Genomic DNA, 17,200 nt, shown 5'->3' with positions numbered 1-17,200 from the left:
CTATGTTAGACTGGACTTCTTGAAAAACAACTCTAGAGAAAAGCAAAATTATATTGTGTTGCACATACTGCATTTATCCATAATGTTTAAAATTATGGGAAATTATGGATGTTTAAAATTCCAGCTATGTTATACAGCTGGCAATTACATTTTGACAAATATTTAAAGAGTCTAACAACATCAAGGATTTCTTAAGGTTTCTTGCTCACTTTTTTGGGCTGTTTTAAAAATAATCTCCTCAAAAGATCTCTGATTCCCATAAACAAAATTAAACCCCTTGTTTCTGATAAACCATTTGTTTACAGCATTACTAAAGCTCAGTATATAATTATGTTTACACCAGGAAGTTTACCTGTGCCTCACTTCTAGCCTTGAAAATGGAGAATTCTGACTTCCCACACAGTGCTGTGAGGGGAAATTAAGTAATTATGAAGATTATCTATGTTCATTGAATACCTACTTCCCAGACACTGTATTAATAAGAGTTGACACACGTGTAAGTTGCTCTGTGTCATGCATTACAGGTATTAGTTAAGTAATCCTAATAATAGTGCTGTGAGGTAAATACTGCTGTGAGGGCCATTAAAAAACTGAGACAGAAAGGTTGAATGGGTTAAGATTCCACAACTCGCAAATAAAGGAGTTGGGATTTAAAAGCACATGTACTTGATTCCAGAGCCTATACTCATTCCATCACAAATAATTTTTAAAAATTTTGTAAGCCAAATACACCAATGTGCCAGAGTAAAGCTGAAATATCTACTACAGCCATCTTTTAATCAGTACTCTAGAAGAAAAATAAAAGTTATTTATTACAGTTGAAAGGAAGCTGTACTGAAGAAATATTTAACAATAAAGAAATAATCAACAAAACTTGAAAAATATGAAAGCAAAAACCATTTGATAAATGTCCAAAATCAATAATGGCTTGAGTAATCTAGCTTATCACCTACATGATAAACTAGATTTCAGATTATGATCAACATTCAGCAGGAACCTATTTTAGATTAATAAGATATCCTATAAATGCAGAAAGACACACAAGTTACCTTTGTCAGCTATTGCAGAGATGTATAAGCTGCATGTGCTCTATGTAACTGCAGATTTGTATAAACTGTTAACATAGGGAGTGACGTAAAAGCATGTATTTTTCCATTTTGCCATGATTTCCCAGTAAAAATTCCACACTAACACAGACAATATTCATTATGTTTGTATAGTTTTGATTCAAACACAGAATAAGAGAAACAAGTGATTCTTTTTTTTCTGGAGGGGGATGGAGTTTCGCTCTTGTTGTCCAGGCTGGAGTGCAATGGCGCAATCTCGGCTCACCGCAACCTCTGCCTCCTGGGTTCAAGTGATTCTCCTGCCTCAGCCTCCCGAGTAGCTGGGATTACAGGCATGTGCCACCACGCCCGGCTAATTTTGTATTTTTAGTAGAGACGGGGTTTCTCCATGTTGGTCAGGTTGGTCTCCAACTCCCGACCTTAGGTGATCCACCCGCCTTTGGCCTCGCAAAGTGCTGGGATTACGGGTGTGAGCCACCACACCCAGCCCGAGAAACAAGTGATTCTTAAACTCACAGTTCAATTTACCACCTGACAAAAGCACTTTTTTGAAAAGAATTGTTTGCCAGTCCTGAACCTGCATGCACTGATATCATGGACATAATCCAACACAAGAAATAATAAGGAAAATTAATATATGTCAATTCAAACTTATTTTCTGACAGCAAACTACCTAGAAATTTAAGCAGATTAAATGCTTTTAAACATGTGCCATTTTCCTAATATCATAGAACTAGAAATAGTAAAATAAAAAATAAAACCTATAGTAATCATAAGAAACAACAACCCAAAGAAAACCAATAAACCTTCATTGACTAGTACTCATTGGGAAGGTTGCTTTGAATTTGGGAAAGGACTTTGATATTTAATGTGCTTGGGTTCAAACGGCAACTTTTCACCTTGTTTGTTGTCTGTGAGCCTCAGTTTTCTCAGTCAAAACATGCGAAGGATCATACTTGCCTGGTGACTGAATATTTGTCTCTTCCCAAAATGCGTATGTTGAAATCTAACCCCCAAAGTGATGGTATCTGAAGGTGGATCTCTAGGAGGTAATTAGGTCATGAAGGTGGAGCCCTCATGTATGGAATTAGTATCCTTGTAAGAAAGCCCCCAGACTGCTCCTTTGCCCCTTTCACTATGTAAGGACACAGTGAAAAGATGGCATTCTATAAAGAAGGAAGCAGCCCTCACCAGATATCAAATATGACAGCACCTCAATCGTGGAGTTCACAGCTTCCAGAACTGTAACAAACTTTTGTTTCTAACCCACTCAGACTAAATTATGCTGTTATAACAGCCCAAGGGGACTAAGACACTTCCTCAAAATTAAATAAAACATATAAAGGATCTAGCATAGCACTTAGCACAAAGAAAATGTCAATGGACAGCAGTTTGGGGCATTATAATAATAATTATAAAAATTAATTAAATATTAATTTTTAGTCATTGTAAGTGTCAGCACTATAATTGGCATAATGAAGGTATCTTTTAAATCTTTTAAAGTTATAAATTAAACTAACGGGTGTATGACACACAAATATTTGCGGAAAAGAGCAAGAATGTGATATCTGGTAGAAGATTTTCAGAAGCTTCAAACAGCACAGGTCAACAGATGCATCCAGATTAACAGTCAGTTCCTTACTTAGCCTTACTTACAATATGGTTCAAAGTATCAAATTTCCTTAAATTTTGCCATGAAAACCACCAAGCGAATACTAAGATCAGAACTGCTCCTCTGAAATCCTTCATAACTATGAGCCATGCCCAGAACGGTCAGCCTTTAATACACTCCTAATAGAGATTTTGTATTACTAGGAGATTGTTAAGACATTGGTAATTAGAGTACTTTACATTTTAGTCTTCACTGTTTTAGTTGTTCAAATGTAGTAATTGCTTAGCTTCTCAAATTCCTCAAGTAGTTGTTTATTTTACATAGCTAAAATTTCAAGAATATGCTTATACTTTTCGGATATTTTTATAATTAAAAAAATTTTTTAAGTAAATCCTTCTAAAATAGACAAAATATTTTTAACAACATACTGTAAGATTCTGTGCTCAGATGCAGAAATGCTTGGCTCAGGAAATAGGCCAATAAAAAGAAAATCTGTATTTCTTTGGTTTCTTGAATCTATACCAAAAGTTCTCTTCAGCTGTTTTTTTCTACCTACCCTCTTTCTTTGTGTATTCCCAGTCAACTCAGCTTTTGTTTGGGAAGAGGGTGCCACAGGATTCTATACAGCATTTGTCCTTGATAATACAGGATCATCATTTATATGCTCTAAGTATGGTTGTAGAAACACAGGATTTGGAACCTACTGACAGGTGCTTGCTTACGCAAAAAAAGACTGTTAAATCACCCTACAATAAAATAAGTGTGACTGAATGGCCTTTTGTGCAGAGAGTAACATGGAGACCTTTCTACAAATTAATTAATATATCATGGATTGCAGCAGTCTTTTTCAAAACGTGTTCTCACTGGCTTAAAATGTATGATGCTCATCACTGCTGCTATCCTTTGTTGGCCTTTAATTACTGCTGCTAACAGCTATATTAAAAAGAATATCTATCATTTCTGCATACTTGGCACACTGACAAAGTTTTGTGAGTCAAAAACCATTAAATGTTTTTAGCACGGCTTAGCACTTCACTAATTCTTTTTGGAGTTCTTTGAGAGGTGAATTATTCCAAAGCTTACCAATGATTCTTCACCATGAAGATGATGATGCTTCTATGAACATTAATGCAGGAGATAAAATTATGTAAGAGTCTCAGTTTAAATTTTACAAGTCTCAAATTTTAAAAGAAAATTTGTTCACATATGGCACTAAGTCGAACTCTGAATAACCAGTGGAGTGATCATAATCTCTAGTTTCTCTGAGTTTCTATTCCCTTATTCAAAAAACTATCTGTGTGCATCTTTGCTAGGTGCTGTGGTGGACATCTGAGGTAAGAGGATGAAGATATTTTCATTTCCTTGAAGATTTCATTCTTGTTGGCAGGTATGAATGAGGGAGCAAATTTAGATAATATATACGTAAGTCCTTTTGAATTTGAATAAAATTGTGATTCTATGCTGTTATTATGTAGCATCTATGTGGAGCTACTTAATTCATTACTCTTAATAAAATATTCATATTTAGAAATGTATTATTGACACCTCCAATCAGGTACTTCTAAATAAAAGGCAGTGAAACTCAAACTTTTCCAATTTGCTATTTGTTGTAGGATGAAACAGTGGCTGTAATTAATGCTGAAGATTAGGTGACAATAATCCTTTGCATTCCTATTACCCATACGGCCTTTGCTCTTTATTTCCACAGATCATTGAAAGCTAGCTGAAGAAAAGCATAATGAAAATGTTTTATGAACTGAGAAATATTCTTGGCTGACTTTCAAAGCTTCAGTAGGAAACAAAAACCATAAAACTGACATCCTAGGAAATCAAAAACAACTCTATGAAAAAGTTTAAATACAAATGCTTAATCACTAACATAATGAAATGATTTCATAAAACTTTATTATCTGCTAGACATAGGCAACACAATAGGGGAAAATGTTCAGCTAATATATAAGCCAGACATTCCCAAAGCATTAACTCTCTTTTCCCTTCAAAAGTCAAGCCCCCTTTCCAAATTATTCCTATTCGAAAGACATATAGGACCACAGATCAAAGGGATATTATGGTATCTTAAAACTGGGGTAGGCAAACTATAGGCAGAGACCAAATCTGACCAACCAAATTGTTTTCTCATTTGATTATATATTTTCCATGCTGCTTTTGTACTATAGCAACAGAGATGAATAGCAGTAACAGAGACTACATTTACTAACTGGCCTGTTTCAGAAAAAAAAAGTGCTTACCCCTATCTTTAAGAAACTTCACTCCCATTATGGTAATTATTATACTGATTCTATTTTTTAGTACTAAAAATTTTCACAGAATACATGAATTCCTAACTACTCCAATAAAATAAAATGCCCTACCCAAATTATATACCAGCATCTTATATATTCATTTTTAATTTTAAAATATTTTTTCCTAGTATACATTTTAAATATCATAACAAGTCCCAAATGGTAGGCATGTAAATTTGTTCATTTTCTTTTTTTTTTTTTTTTTTTTGAGATGGACTCTCGCCCTGTCACCCGGGCTGGAGTACAGTGGTGCAATCTCGGCTCACTGCAACCTACACCTCCCGGGTTCAAGTGATTCCCCTGCCTCAGCCTCTCGAGTAGCTGGGACTACAGGCACGTACCACCATGCCAAGCTAATTTTTTGTATTTTAGTAGAGATGTAGAGATGGGGTTTCGCCATGCTGGCCAGGATGGTCTGGATCTCCTGACCTCGTGATCTGCCTGCCTCAGCCTCCCAAAGTGCTGGGATTACAGGTGTGAGTCACTGTGCCCAGCCTCATTTTCTTAAAATCTCACACACCCACAGTCAAAACTGGCTTGTAAGAAACCCCAAAAAAGAAGGCTAGCCAACATATACTGCTCTGAGTTAAAGCATTACTTATGATAATTTTCATTGTACATGTAAAATGTAAGCCAACTTTGATTTTAAAGGTGAGATAGCTACAGTAAAAAACCTATGTGTCCTACACATAACAAAGAATTCCCAGTTCCTAGTAAAATGCTGCAACAGGCCATCTCTCTAAGGAAACTCATCTCATGCCTTTGAAAAAGTATGCTATAGTACTTAGTTACAACTTATAGACAAAACACAAATAAAAAAACTCATAGAACTCTCATACCCTTCCATTTCTTCTCTTGCTTTGTTTTCCTCAGCATTTCTGTTTACTGTTTACTATTTAAAATTTACCAATGTGAAACTATGTTATATGTGAGGCAATTAAGCATAAATTGGGAAAAACTGTTTACCAGAAAAATGCCATTGATTTGAGTAACTTTTAAAATGGACATAAAAATAATAGTGGCTAAAAGCATCTAAGTTGTGACTACTAGAGTTTCTTAAAACATAAAAAAAACTTCATAAATATTTAGATACATGAGAATTTTTACCCTGAAATAAATGTACTTTTTCTATCCTAAATCCTGATAATATATGAAATGGCAGTAGTATAGTTCAAAGAGCATTAAATCAGAAGACATGAGTTCTAGTCTTGTCTAGGCCACAAAAGAATTACGTGTCTATTCTCTTAAATTCTAGGAGTTTCTGTTTCTTCTGAAAAATAAAAGGTTGTACTAGATGACTTCTAAGAACTTTTCCATTTATAAAGTTTTATGATTTTATGAAATTTTAAAAACCACCATAAAAATCACATTAAAAAATTTATAACCCTTCTTGAAAAGTGTGATTTAGAGAAATTATGCCTACAAAAATTTCCTTTACAGTACATAACATCATGAATTTATTGAATTTACCTCAAATCTGGATATGCTGCTGCTGCTTAAAAGAGGGTACCTCATTTCCTGATTATTATTTTAAAACGCAGACCTCTTTTCAGAATGCTGCTTAGCCTGAGATCTTCATTTTCAATGAAAGCTGGCTTAGAACTTTTTTATTTTTTTCCCTAACCACTCTAAGTGGAAACCAATTCTGGACTATAAATGCAGAAACAGCTATAGGAGAAAGCAGTTATTAATATAGATTCTCTAGTGCCACACAGAAGATACCAGTCAGCTTTTAACTGAGCACTTAACCTTTTTCTTTTTTTAAATATATTTAATCATGTTTTTATGTTCTAGTCATAAAACAATATCCCAATACATTATATAAAGCTTTAGTGCTACAAAACAGAATAAATCATTTCCCTATCTCCTAAACAACAAAATTTTCTCCTATATCTAGGATAATTTTTTTCATATTTTAAATTTGTGAGGTCAGAATGTCTCCTGTAGTTGGTGATTTCTCAGCACCATTTTCTCAGCATATTTCTTCAGTAAGTTACATAAAATAATGATGTATCTTTTAACTGATGGCATCTTAGAATGGACAAAATGCCATATTGTGTGTCAACTGTAGAATATTTTTTCTAATTCCCAAATGTTTTATTTAATCAATTTTCTTTCACTAGTATATAAACTCTGTCGAGGTAGATTAATTTCAATCTCAATTACTATATTTCAACCTATGTGGAAATCATTATTATTATAAGAATATCTTGAAAAAATTACTGTAAGAAGAAACACTGAACTTTTCTAGTAGTTATTAAATGCCAGGTATTATGTTAAGCACTATACATGTATTTACTTCCAAAAACCTAGAATTTACTAGTATTAACTCCACTTTACAGATGAAGAAACTAAGGCTTAGAGAGGTTAAGGAACCTGCCCTAGCTTCCGTTCACTGTTTTATCCCCAACGCAAAGCCTATTGGAGAATGTTCAATAAATGCTTACGGAATGAATGAATGCTTTCAAAGGAGACTTACAACAGCTCAGTTAGAGGAACAGAATCATTATAATGTAAGTCACAGAGAAAATGCAAGATAAACATTATAATGTAAGTCACAGAGAAAATGCAAGATAAACAAGCTTGAAAGGTTAGTTAACTACCTAGACCAGGAATCCTGGGCTATGTGGTACAGTAGTTGAACAAAAAAGTGGCTCATGGTATCTGCTCTATAGTCAATATATCTAAATTCAAATACCAGCTCTGTTATTAGTATTTGCATGCCCTTGAGTAGGTACTTAGGTGTCTACAGCCCTGTTTTCTCACCTGTAAAAGGAAGATGAGAATAGCACCTAAACACAATGATTAGGAGTTAATACACTAAGTGGGGTCCAAACAAAAGGAGTCACATTACTTGGAAGTTAAGTAAAAAAGATGAGCCTCTCTAGCTAATGACCCTAAGTTTCAGGAATATATTCCTAGTTCCAAATCTGTTCTAGTCCTGCTTGGAGTTTGGCACTACCAAGCAATCACTGTCAGCTAAGAAGTATGATTCAGGATCTGAAGATCCTATGAAATGTCCTGGACAACGGAAGTTGTTATGAGAAATCTACAGGTTAGTCAGTACTCATTTCCTCAGTCAGAGGAGACTGGGCCGACCCTACATGTCTGCACTTTTGATGACAGGATTGCTGCCTAAGACAAGGTTGACTAATAATTTACTGCCCAGTTTGCTCTACTCACCACATCATAACCTTGAAAAAGGTAAAAATGTAAGCTAGTCAGAAGGTAAGACAAAGTACTAGAGTCAACTGCCAATTGTATAATATCCTACTTTGCATTAATGCAGGGACCTTTCTGTGAGTTTTTCTTTACTATAAAGCAAGTAGTTTCTAGTATGTAATAAGCACTAAAGGAATGTAATCTAATATTATTAGCCCAGTATAATTCAACTCCCCTTCCTCCCTCAATGTCTCACTCCCTATCATATTATCCGTTTTCCAAAGAGCTATGTTACCCTTAACAGCATTTTTAATTTTCCCAAATGTAGTAAAACACTTTGAAAAAAGAATCATGCAGCATTTCCTCTAACTTACAATATAAAATATGACAAAAATTTTTATTCAAAGGTGCCGTAATTTAAATGAACATACAGAAGAAGAGAAGTAAATATCAGGCTTATTTATTCTTCAAGTCCCAAAGAATCTATTAAACAGGGCAAAGAAGAGATAAAATATTGGTTATAATTAGATACTTTCATAAGCATGAAATATACGATTTCTTTTGAAATACAAAGACTTCAATGGCTAATAAGCAAATAGTATATCTACGCTCTACTTACAATGTGCTGCCTGCAATCGTCTGTTTCATGGCTAATTACCATGTTTTTTCTTCTCAGTAATTTTAAGTAGTCAAAATAATTTGATTTAGCATGAGCAAGACAGCAAAGTCTAGCAAATATCACAATTCTTTGCTCAATTGCTAAACATCCTGAATTTGGAAACTAAATTCTTGAAACCTTCTTCTTCTTCTTCTTTTTTTTTTTTTTTTTTGAGACAGAGTCTTGCTCTGTCACCCAGGCTGGAGCGCAGTGGCGCGATCTCAGCTCACTGCAAGCTCCGCCTCCTGAGTTCAGGCCATTCTCCTGCCTTAGCCTCCCAAGTAGCTGGGACTACAGGCACCTGCCACCACGCCTGGCTAATTTTTTGTATTTTTAGTAGAGACAGGGTTTCACCATCTTAGCCAGGATGATCTTAATCTCCTGACCTCATGATCCGCCCACCTCGGCCTTCCAAAGTGCTGGGATTACAGGTGTGAGCCACCGTGCCCAGCCCAGAAACATTCTTCTTTATGCACTGTCACTTTGGGACTAATTATATGATTTGATCTGAATGTTCTCATAGAAAACAGATGATAGCTTTGGACAAATTAAATCGGTGACTGTTTACAGCCTAATATTACATAGAAATGCGTCCTAGTTTATGAAATTTTTCTGTTTTCCTATTCCATGAGTAGTTTAACAATGCATAAAATTAGTTTAGTATCTTGGGAATTTTATACTTCTTGTATATCTATCAGTAGTTGTTTTTCAGTTTCCATTGTGTTCAATTCAAATAGCCAAAGAACAAAAAAATGAACAAAATACCTTTTGTTTTAGGTTTCAAGTAATAGCAAACTAATTAGATAAAACAATCACTTATAGGCAATACTGATCCATCATATAATTAGGAAAAAAAGACGAAGACCTGAAAACAGAAGATCACTTTATGAGAGTTTTATGGTTACAAAAAACAAACCACATAAGATTCAGTGCAAATAGAGTACAACCAAAACTCTTTAATTGAGACCCATCAGCACTCTATTTCCTCGAATGGAACTTCATCTTTGCTTTCTGAAATGCCAACTAACTTGATAAATTATGACCAGAAATGTTTCTGTACAAAAGAAATTGCATAGAATTTATTTCTACAGTCATGTGCCACATAATGAAGTTTGGGTCAAAGGCAATCACATACATGAAGATAGTACCATAAGATCATTAGTACTGTATTTTTACTCTAACTTTTGTATGTTTACATACACAAATCTAACCATTTTGTTACCACTGCCTACAATGGTATTCGGTACAATAACATGCTGTATAAGTTGGTAGCCTAGGACCAGGCTACCTGGTATAGGTAATATAGCCTGTTGCTATACCATATGGCCTATTGCTATATCTATAGCTTACATAGTAAGAGCTCAATAATTGATAGGTATGATTAAGTAATAGTAACAACATCGACTATTTTAACAGATATACTGGCCATTATTATCAGAAAAAAATTATAGTTTTTAAAAAAATCTTTATTTCATAAAAATAAAGGCTGGTAATATGATGTTTGAAAACAAAATCAAAGTACTGCAGATGATTGTTATACTACCTAGCAATAGGCCATATGGCATATAGTGTAGAAGGCTATACCATCCAGGTTCATAAGTATACTCTATGATGTTTGCACAACAATGAAATTGACTAATGACTGAATTTCTCAGTATGTAAACTACCTCCCATCATTAAAAAACACATGACGAGCCATTGAGAGAGGGAGGTACACACTAAACACATGTGTCCTCTGAAAAGTTCAATTTGATGTAGACTACCAGAGGAAATGGTATCTAGAAGCTGCAAATCATTAGCATCTCTTACGTATCTGGTAATTCCTACTGAGCTAAACACCTATGAAAGCAAGATATTTATACGAAGTGCCTTGTCTGGTTTCTCACATCACTTTATTTCAGAGACATTTTATGAGAACTTTGCTACGTATTCTACCTCCCATCTAGTTCATATTTAACAGGATATCCCTCCCACCTGTTCCTTTTTAGGGTCCAAAACCAGGTGTCTCTGATGTCACATAACTGTGGAAGGTCACACTACTTTGGCAAAATTCTCTGGCTTTTCTTCTCTTGTAGTTAGGTAAACTTGAGTTTTGTAATACTCTGTGCCATCTTAAAACGTAAGTAATAAAAGGGCTTGAGCGCTTCACTTCATAAAGCAAAAAGACTGGTAAGTATGGAATACCAAATGTGAGGGGGGTGGAAAGCAGGGCAGCTGGTATGGTTTGACTGTGTCTCCACCCAAGTCTCACCTTGAATTGTACTACCATGTGTCAAGGGCAGGACCAGGTGGAGGTAATCGAATCATGGAGGTGGTTTCCCCCACACTGTTCTTGTGGTAGTGAATAAGCATCACAAGATCTAATGGTTTTATAAAGGGGAGTTGCCCTGCACAAGCTCTCTTGCCTGCCACCACATAAGACACGTCTTTGTTCCTCCTTCACCTTCCTCCATGATTGTGAGGCCTCCCCAGCGATGTGGAACTATGAGTTCATTAAACCTCTTTTTCTTTATAAATTATCCAGCCTTGAGTATTTCTTCATAGTAGTATAAAAATGGACTAATCCAGTAAACTGGTAACGGTAGAGTGGGGTGCTGCTGTAAAGATACCCGAAAATGTGGAAGCAACTTTAGAACTGAGTAACAGGTGAAGGTGGGTACAGTTTGGAGGGCTCAGAAGAAAATAGGAAAATGTGGGAAAGTTTGGAACTTCCTAGAGACTTGGAGGGCTCAGAAGACAGGAAGATGTGGGAAAATTTGGAACTTCCTAGAGACATGTTAAGTGGCTTTGACCAAAATGCTGACAGCAATATGGAACAATAAAATCCAGGCTGAGGTGGTCTCAGATGAAAATGAGGAACCTGCTGGGAAATGGAGTAAATGTTACTCTTGCTATACAAAGAGACTGGTGGCATTTTGTCCCTGCCCTAGAGATCTGTGGAACTTTGAACATGAGAGAGATTATTTGGGATATCTGATGGAAGAAATTTCTAAGCAGCAAAGCAGTCAAGATGTGACAGGGCATAAAAGTTTGGAGTTTTGCAGCCTGAAGATACAGTAGAAAAGAAAAACTCATTTCCTGGGGAGAAATTCAAGCCAGCTGCAGAAATTTGCCTAAGTAACAAGGAACCAAATGCTAATGCCAAGACAATGGGGAAAATGTCTCCAGGGAAGATCAGAGACCTTCCCTGCAGCCCCTCCCATCACAGGCCTGCAAACCCAGGAGGGAAAAATGGTTTTCCGGGCCAGGTCCAGGGCCCCCCCGCCACTGCTGAGTGCATCCTCAGGACTTGGTGCCCTGCATCCCAGCCGCTCCAGGCATGGCTAAAAGGGGCCAAGGTACAGCTTGGGCCGTGGCTTCAGAGGGTGCAAGCCCCAAGCCTTGGCAGCTTCCATGTGGAGTTGAGCCTGCGGTTGCGCAGAAGTCAAGAATTGAGGTTTGGGAACTTCCGCCTACATTTCAGAAGATGTTGGAAATCCCTGGATGTTCAGGCAGAGGTGTGCTGCAGGGGCAGGGCCCTCATGAGAACCTCTGCTAGGGCAGTGTGGAAGGGAAATGTGGGGTTGGAGCTCCCACACAGAGTCCCCACTGGGGCACTACCTAGTGGAGCTGTGAGAAGAGGGCCACCATCCTCCACACCCTAGAATGGTAGGTCTACTGACCGCTTGCACCATGTGCCTGTGGCACCGTGTTGCTGCAGATACTCAACACCAGCCCGTAAAAGCAGCCGGAGGGAGGCTGTACCCTGCAAAGCTACAGAGGCAGAGCTGCCCAAGACCATGGGAACCCCTCTCTTGCATCAGTGTGACCTGGATGTGAGACATGGATCAAAGGAAATCATTTTGAAGCTTTAAGACTTGACTGCCCTGCTGGATTTTGGACTTGCATGGGGCCTTTCGCCCTTTCATTTTGACCAATTTCTCCCATTTGGAACGGGTGTATTTATCCAATGCCTGTACCCCCATAATATCTAGGACGTAACAATTTTGCTTTTGATTTTATAGGCTCATAGGTGGAAGGGACTTGACTTGTCTCAGATGAGACTTTGGTCTGTGGACTTGAGTTAATGCTGAAATGAGTTAAGACTTTGAGGGACTGTTGAGAAGGCATGAATGATTTTGAAATGGAAGACATGAGATTTTGAGGGGCCAGGGGAAGAATGATATGGTTTGGCTGTGTCTCCAAATCTCATCTTGAATTGTAGCTCCCATAATTCCCACATGTTGTGGGAGGGACCCAGTGGGAGATAACTGAATCATGGGGGCAGTTTCCCCCATACTGTTTTCGTGGTAGTGAATCAGTCTCACGAGATCTGATTTTTTGTTTCGTTTTGTTTTTTGAGATGGACTTTTGCTCTTGTTGCCCAGGGTGGGGTGCGATGGTGCAGTCTCAGCTCACCACAACCTCCACCTCAAGCAATTCTCCTGCCTCAGCCTCCCAAGTAGCTGGAATTACAGGCACCCACCACCACGCCCAGCTAATTTCTATATTTTTAGTAGAGACAGGGTTTCACCATGTGGGCCAGGCTAGTCTCAAACTCCTGACCTCAAATGATTCGCCCACCTCGGCCTGCCAAAGTGCTGGGATTACAGACGTGAGCCACGGCGCCCGGCCCGATCTGATGGTTTTATAAGGGGTTTCTCCTTTCACTTGGCTCTCATTCTGTCTTGCCTGTCACCACCTAAGAGATGTCTTTCACCTTCCACCATGATTGTGAGGTCTCCTAGCCACATGGAACTGTGAGTCCATTAAACCTCTTTTTCTTTATAAATTACCCAGTCTCGAGTATGTCTTTATCAGCAGCATGAAAATGGACTAATATAGCAGTCTACCTCCTAATGATAGGTTCCTAATGACAATTTATACTCTCATCATATGAGGCAGCTCTAATTAAGAAGGATGATAACAGCAATGTTTCATATCACACTTACTACTGACACTTGTAAATTGTCTTCACCCTTCACTGTAATTACCAACAAAAATTTTATAATCAATATACACATCAAGAAGCTACGCACAAAGTACATGAATTTACATTACCCAACATGAACCACTTGTAGTACATATTAAAGGACCGCTATACATTTGTAGAGGAAAAAAACATACTTATGAACAGTTCTGATATGTGTGTGTGTGTGTGTGTGTGTGTGTGTGTGTGTGTGTGTATGTGTGTGTGGGTGTGTATATATTTGTTTGAAATGACATCATAGATAATCCTCTTTACTGCCTGAGATTTTGGAGCAAAACTATTAATACTAATTTATATTCTATTTATTTTAGGAAACATTTATTTCAGAGAATTTTAAAATCTGTATAACGTATTTCATAATTTTGTTCTACTACAAGAATTATGATTAATACAGTTTTGTTTACAGTTTTAATTATATGTTTACAATAACCCTAATTTCGATAGACAATACTAAGAAGTATGTGTTGATATAAACTATAAAAATTAACTCAAATGCCCAGATTATCAGTGGTTTTTATCCAATATAGATAAAAGTACTATACAGTGATTACATGAAATAATTTAACGGGTATAAGAGGAAAAAATTACACAAACTGAAAACTATTTTAGGCCAAATGTATTAATAGATACAAGTTGTATACGAAATGCTATTTATACCATAATTGCTATTATTATGTAACATCATATTATTATGTAATAGCAGTGCTATTAAATACTTCTTACCTGCCCCTTTCAACTGCTAAGGCATCCAGTTCATCAAAGAAAATAATGGAAGGCGCCACTGCTCTTGCTTTTCGGAAGGTCTGGTGGAAAGAGTGCCACATTAGCTAAAGATGAGCAAACACTAGAAAATTCTGTAGTTGGTTTGTTTTAAAACTATATTTAGAACCAGATCTATTAGGTACAAGTCAACAAGCCCAGTCACTTTCTATAGACCTTATAATAGGTGTTCAGAACTTTATAATGGATGTAAAAGTATCCCCTTCAATAGTGCTTAAAGAGACAAGACTACCAACACATATTCATTTAGGTGTGAAGGAGGCAATTCAGTCAAGCAATCAGAAAATTTCAGTTAAAATCCCAGAAGCACTACTAGTAACTGTGTGACTTTCAGCAGTTAACTTCCCTTCTGTAAGCCTCGATTTCTACATCTATAAAATGGAGATAATAAACGCCTACCTCAGAAAGTTATTTTAATAATTGAATTTGAAAAAGAACAAAGCATTTGGCACAATGCCTGAAACAGTAAGAGCTCAATAAATGATAGGTATTATTAACTATTAGTAACAGCATTAACTATTTTAACAGAAATGCTGACTATTATTATCAGAAAAAATGATGGCTTTAAAAGGGCTGGTAATATGATGTTTAAAAACAAAACTGAAGTATTGCAGATGATCAAAACTGCATTTTTAAATAATAGAATAATATTCACCTGAAGAAAAAAAAAAATACCACTAAGATCTGACTTCGGAAATGCCAAAGTCTGTTACCTAAAACAAAAGGGAAGCCACAGAGGACAAAAGTGTGATTCTTCTTTGCTGAGTGCCACTAAAGGCACAATTTCTTACCTCTCTAACTGCTCTTTCAGATTCACCAACATATTTATTCATTAATTCAGGCCCCTGCATGAGAAGAAAACAACTGTTCAGTGTCTTTATAAATGCAATCATGTATATTTCTTCCAATGAAGTAGAAAAAATATACACAAAAGAGAAAATAAATAAACAAAATCTGCTTATTAATCCCTTTAGCATGCTTATTTTCTCTGTGTGTTATTTATGCCTTAAAAGTTACAGCCATTCTACATTCCAAAAACCACACATCAATACAAAGGAAAGGCTGTGACTAATCATAATATTTTAACAACTTATTCATCATCTGTCTGTAACTCTATCCACATTTTTACACTATATCAGATGTGGTGCTAGGCACAGAAGATGGAAGAGCCATTTCCCAGGCCTAACCACTGGCTAGTTCTAAGCAGGTCTACTTACCAGATCTGAAGATGCACATTTTTTGAAATTAATATTTCTAAACTTTAATATTTTTCTTATTTCTCAAGTACCTAGAATATCAACTATTGTAAGAAACACAGCAGACTTTCTTTTTTACCACATACATATCTACTCTCTTAAGATAAACAGTCACCACAAGAAGTTATGAATTAAATTGTCCCATAATGATAGATGACCTCAGCTGTGGGGATGCTTCTCCGAGCATCTGGCTATTCTGACACAGTTCCTCATACATCCCAAAGAACAAGAGACATGTGTGTGTGTGTCTCTCTCTCCCTCTCTGTGTGTGCACGAGCATGCATGCACATACAAACACATACACACACCCCTTACTTTGAAGAAGATTCATATTCTATTCCATGCAGATCACGGGTCCAGCCAATTCCAAGGATGTAACAAGACACTGACATAAGTATTTCCTAAACAATTTATATTAATTTTTAAAAATCTGACTGACTGAAACACATAGGCAAGCCCTAGCAGAATGTTAACTAATCCCAAACTGGTATGGGCAGTATTTGGCTTCATATAAAACACCATATTACAAGGAAAATTAGCATACAGTATGACAAGTACTATGATAGACCAATGTACAGGTACCATCAAAACACACAGAAGAAACTCCTTAGCGTCAACAAATGTTCCTAGAGAAAGTAACATTTCAGGTGAGTCCTCAGTTGATTTATTCCACACCCTCAAAAATATGAAATACATCAAGACCCAGGAAGAAATGAAAAAGGTCTCTGATGAGCCAAAATAGATGTTACTGTATGAACTTTGTTGTAGAAGAGCTCTTAAGGTCTTTACGCTGAGTTCATTGACTTTTAAATTATATACAATGAATACACTTGAACAGAACTGATATAAGAATTTACTACACGTGAAGCATAGGGTGCAGGGAGATTGTGGCAATCAATAAAGCTACTTAAAGTGGGAGACAGGGGTTCAGATTTTATCCTGTAAGCAATAGGAAGGGTTTTATGAAAGTTAAGTGATAACAGAGATATTAATGAAAGATGATTCTGGCCACAGTATAAAAGATGGTTAGGAGGAACATTAAGAGTCCAGAAGTCGAGAGAACAGTTATAAAATGCTTAGAATAGTAAAGGGGAAAAATAATGAGGAACAAGTTTAAGGCAAAGGAGTGCAATGGAAATGAGAAGATAGCCACAAAAACAATTAAAAATATAAAATTAATGTGTTGTGGACAGCAAAATGTGAAGATGAGAGAGTGGGGTGTAGAATAATTCAAATTTGACTTAACATTACTAATTTTTTTTGAGATGGAGTCTTGCACTATCGCCCAGGCTGGAGTGCAGTGGTGCTATCTTGGCTCACTACAAGCTCCGCCTCCTGGGTTCACACCATTCTCCTGCCTCAGCCTCCCAAGTAGCTGGGACTACAGGTGCCC

At 36.6% G+C, this 17,200-nt stretch overlaps 1 protein-coding gene across 5 annotated transcripts in view; it reads right to left on the bottom strand.

Moving 5' to 3' along the window:
- AFG2A (AFG2 AAA ATPase homolog A) overlaps positions 1-17,200 on the bottom strand; it is a 392,555-nt gene that overhangs the window by 258,594 nt on the left and 116,761 nt on the right. For all 5 annotated transcript variants that reach the window (XM_032146808.2, XM_058436727.1, XM_058436728.1 and 2 more), the window contains exons 12-13: positions 15,343-15,396; positions 14,495-14,574 (exon numbers count right to left, since the gene is read on the bottom strand). In XM_032146808.2, the coding sequence (XP_032002699.1) occupies positions 14,495-14,574; positions 15,343-15,396 (134 nt within the window). The remainder of the gene's footprint in view (positions 1-14,494; positions 14,575-15,342; positions 15,397-17,200) is intronic.

This window comes from Hylobates moloch, unplaced genomic scaffold, assembly GCF_009828535.3.
Source record: "Hylobates moloch isolate HMO894 unplaced genomic scaffold, HMol_V3 SCAFFOLD_3, whole genome shotgun sequence".
Lineage (NCBI taxonomy): Eukaryota > Metazoa > Chordata > Mammalia > Primates > Hylobatidae > Hylobates > Hylobates moloch.
This window is presented reverse-complemented; position numbering and strand designations above follow the sequence as displayed.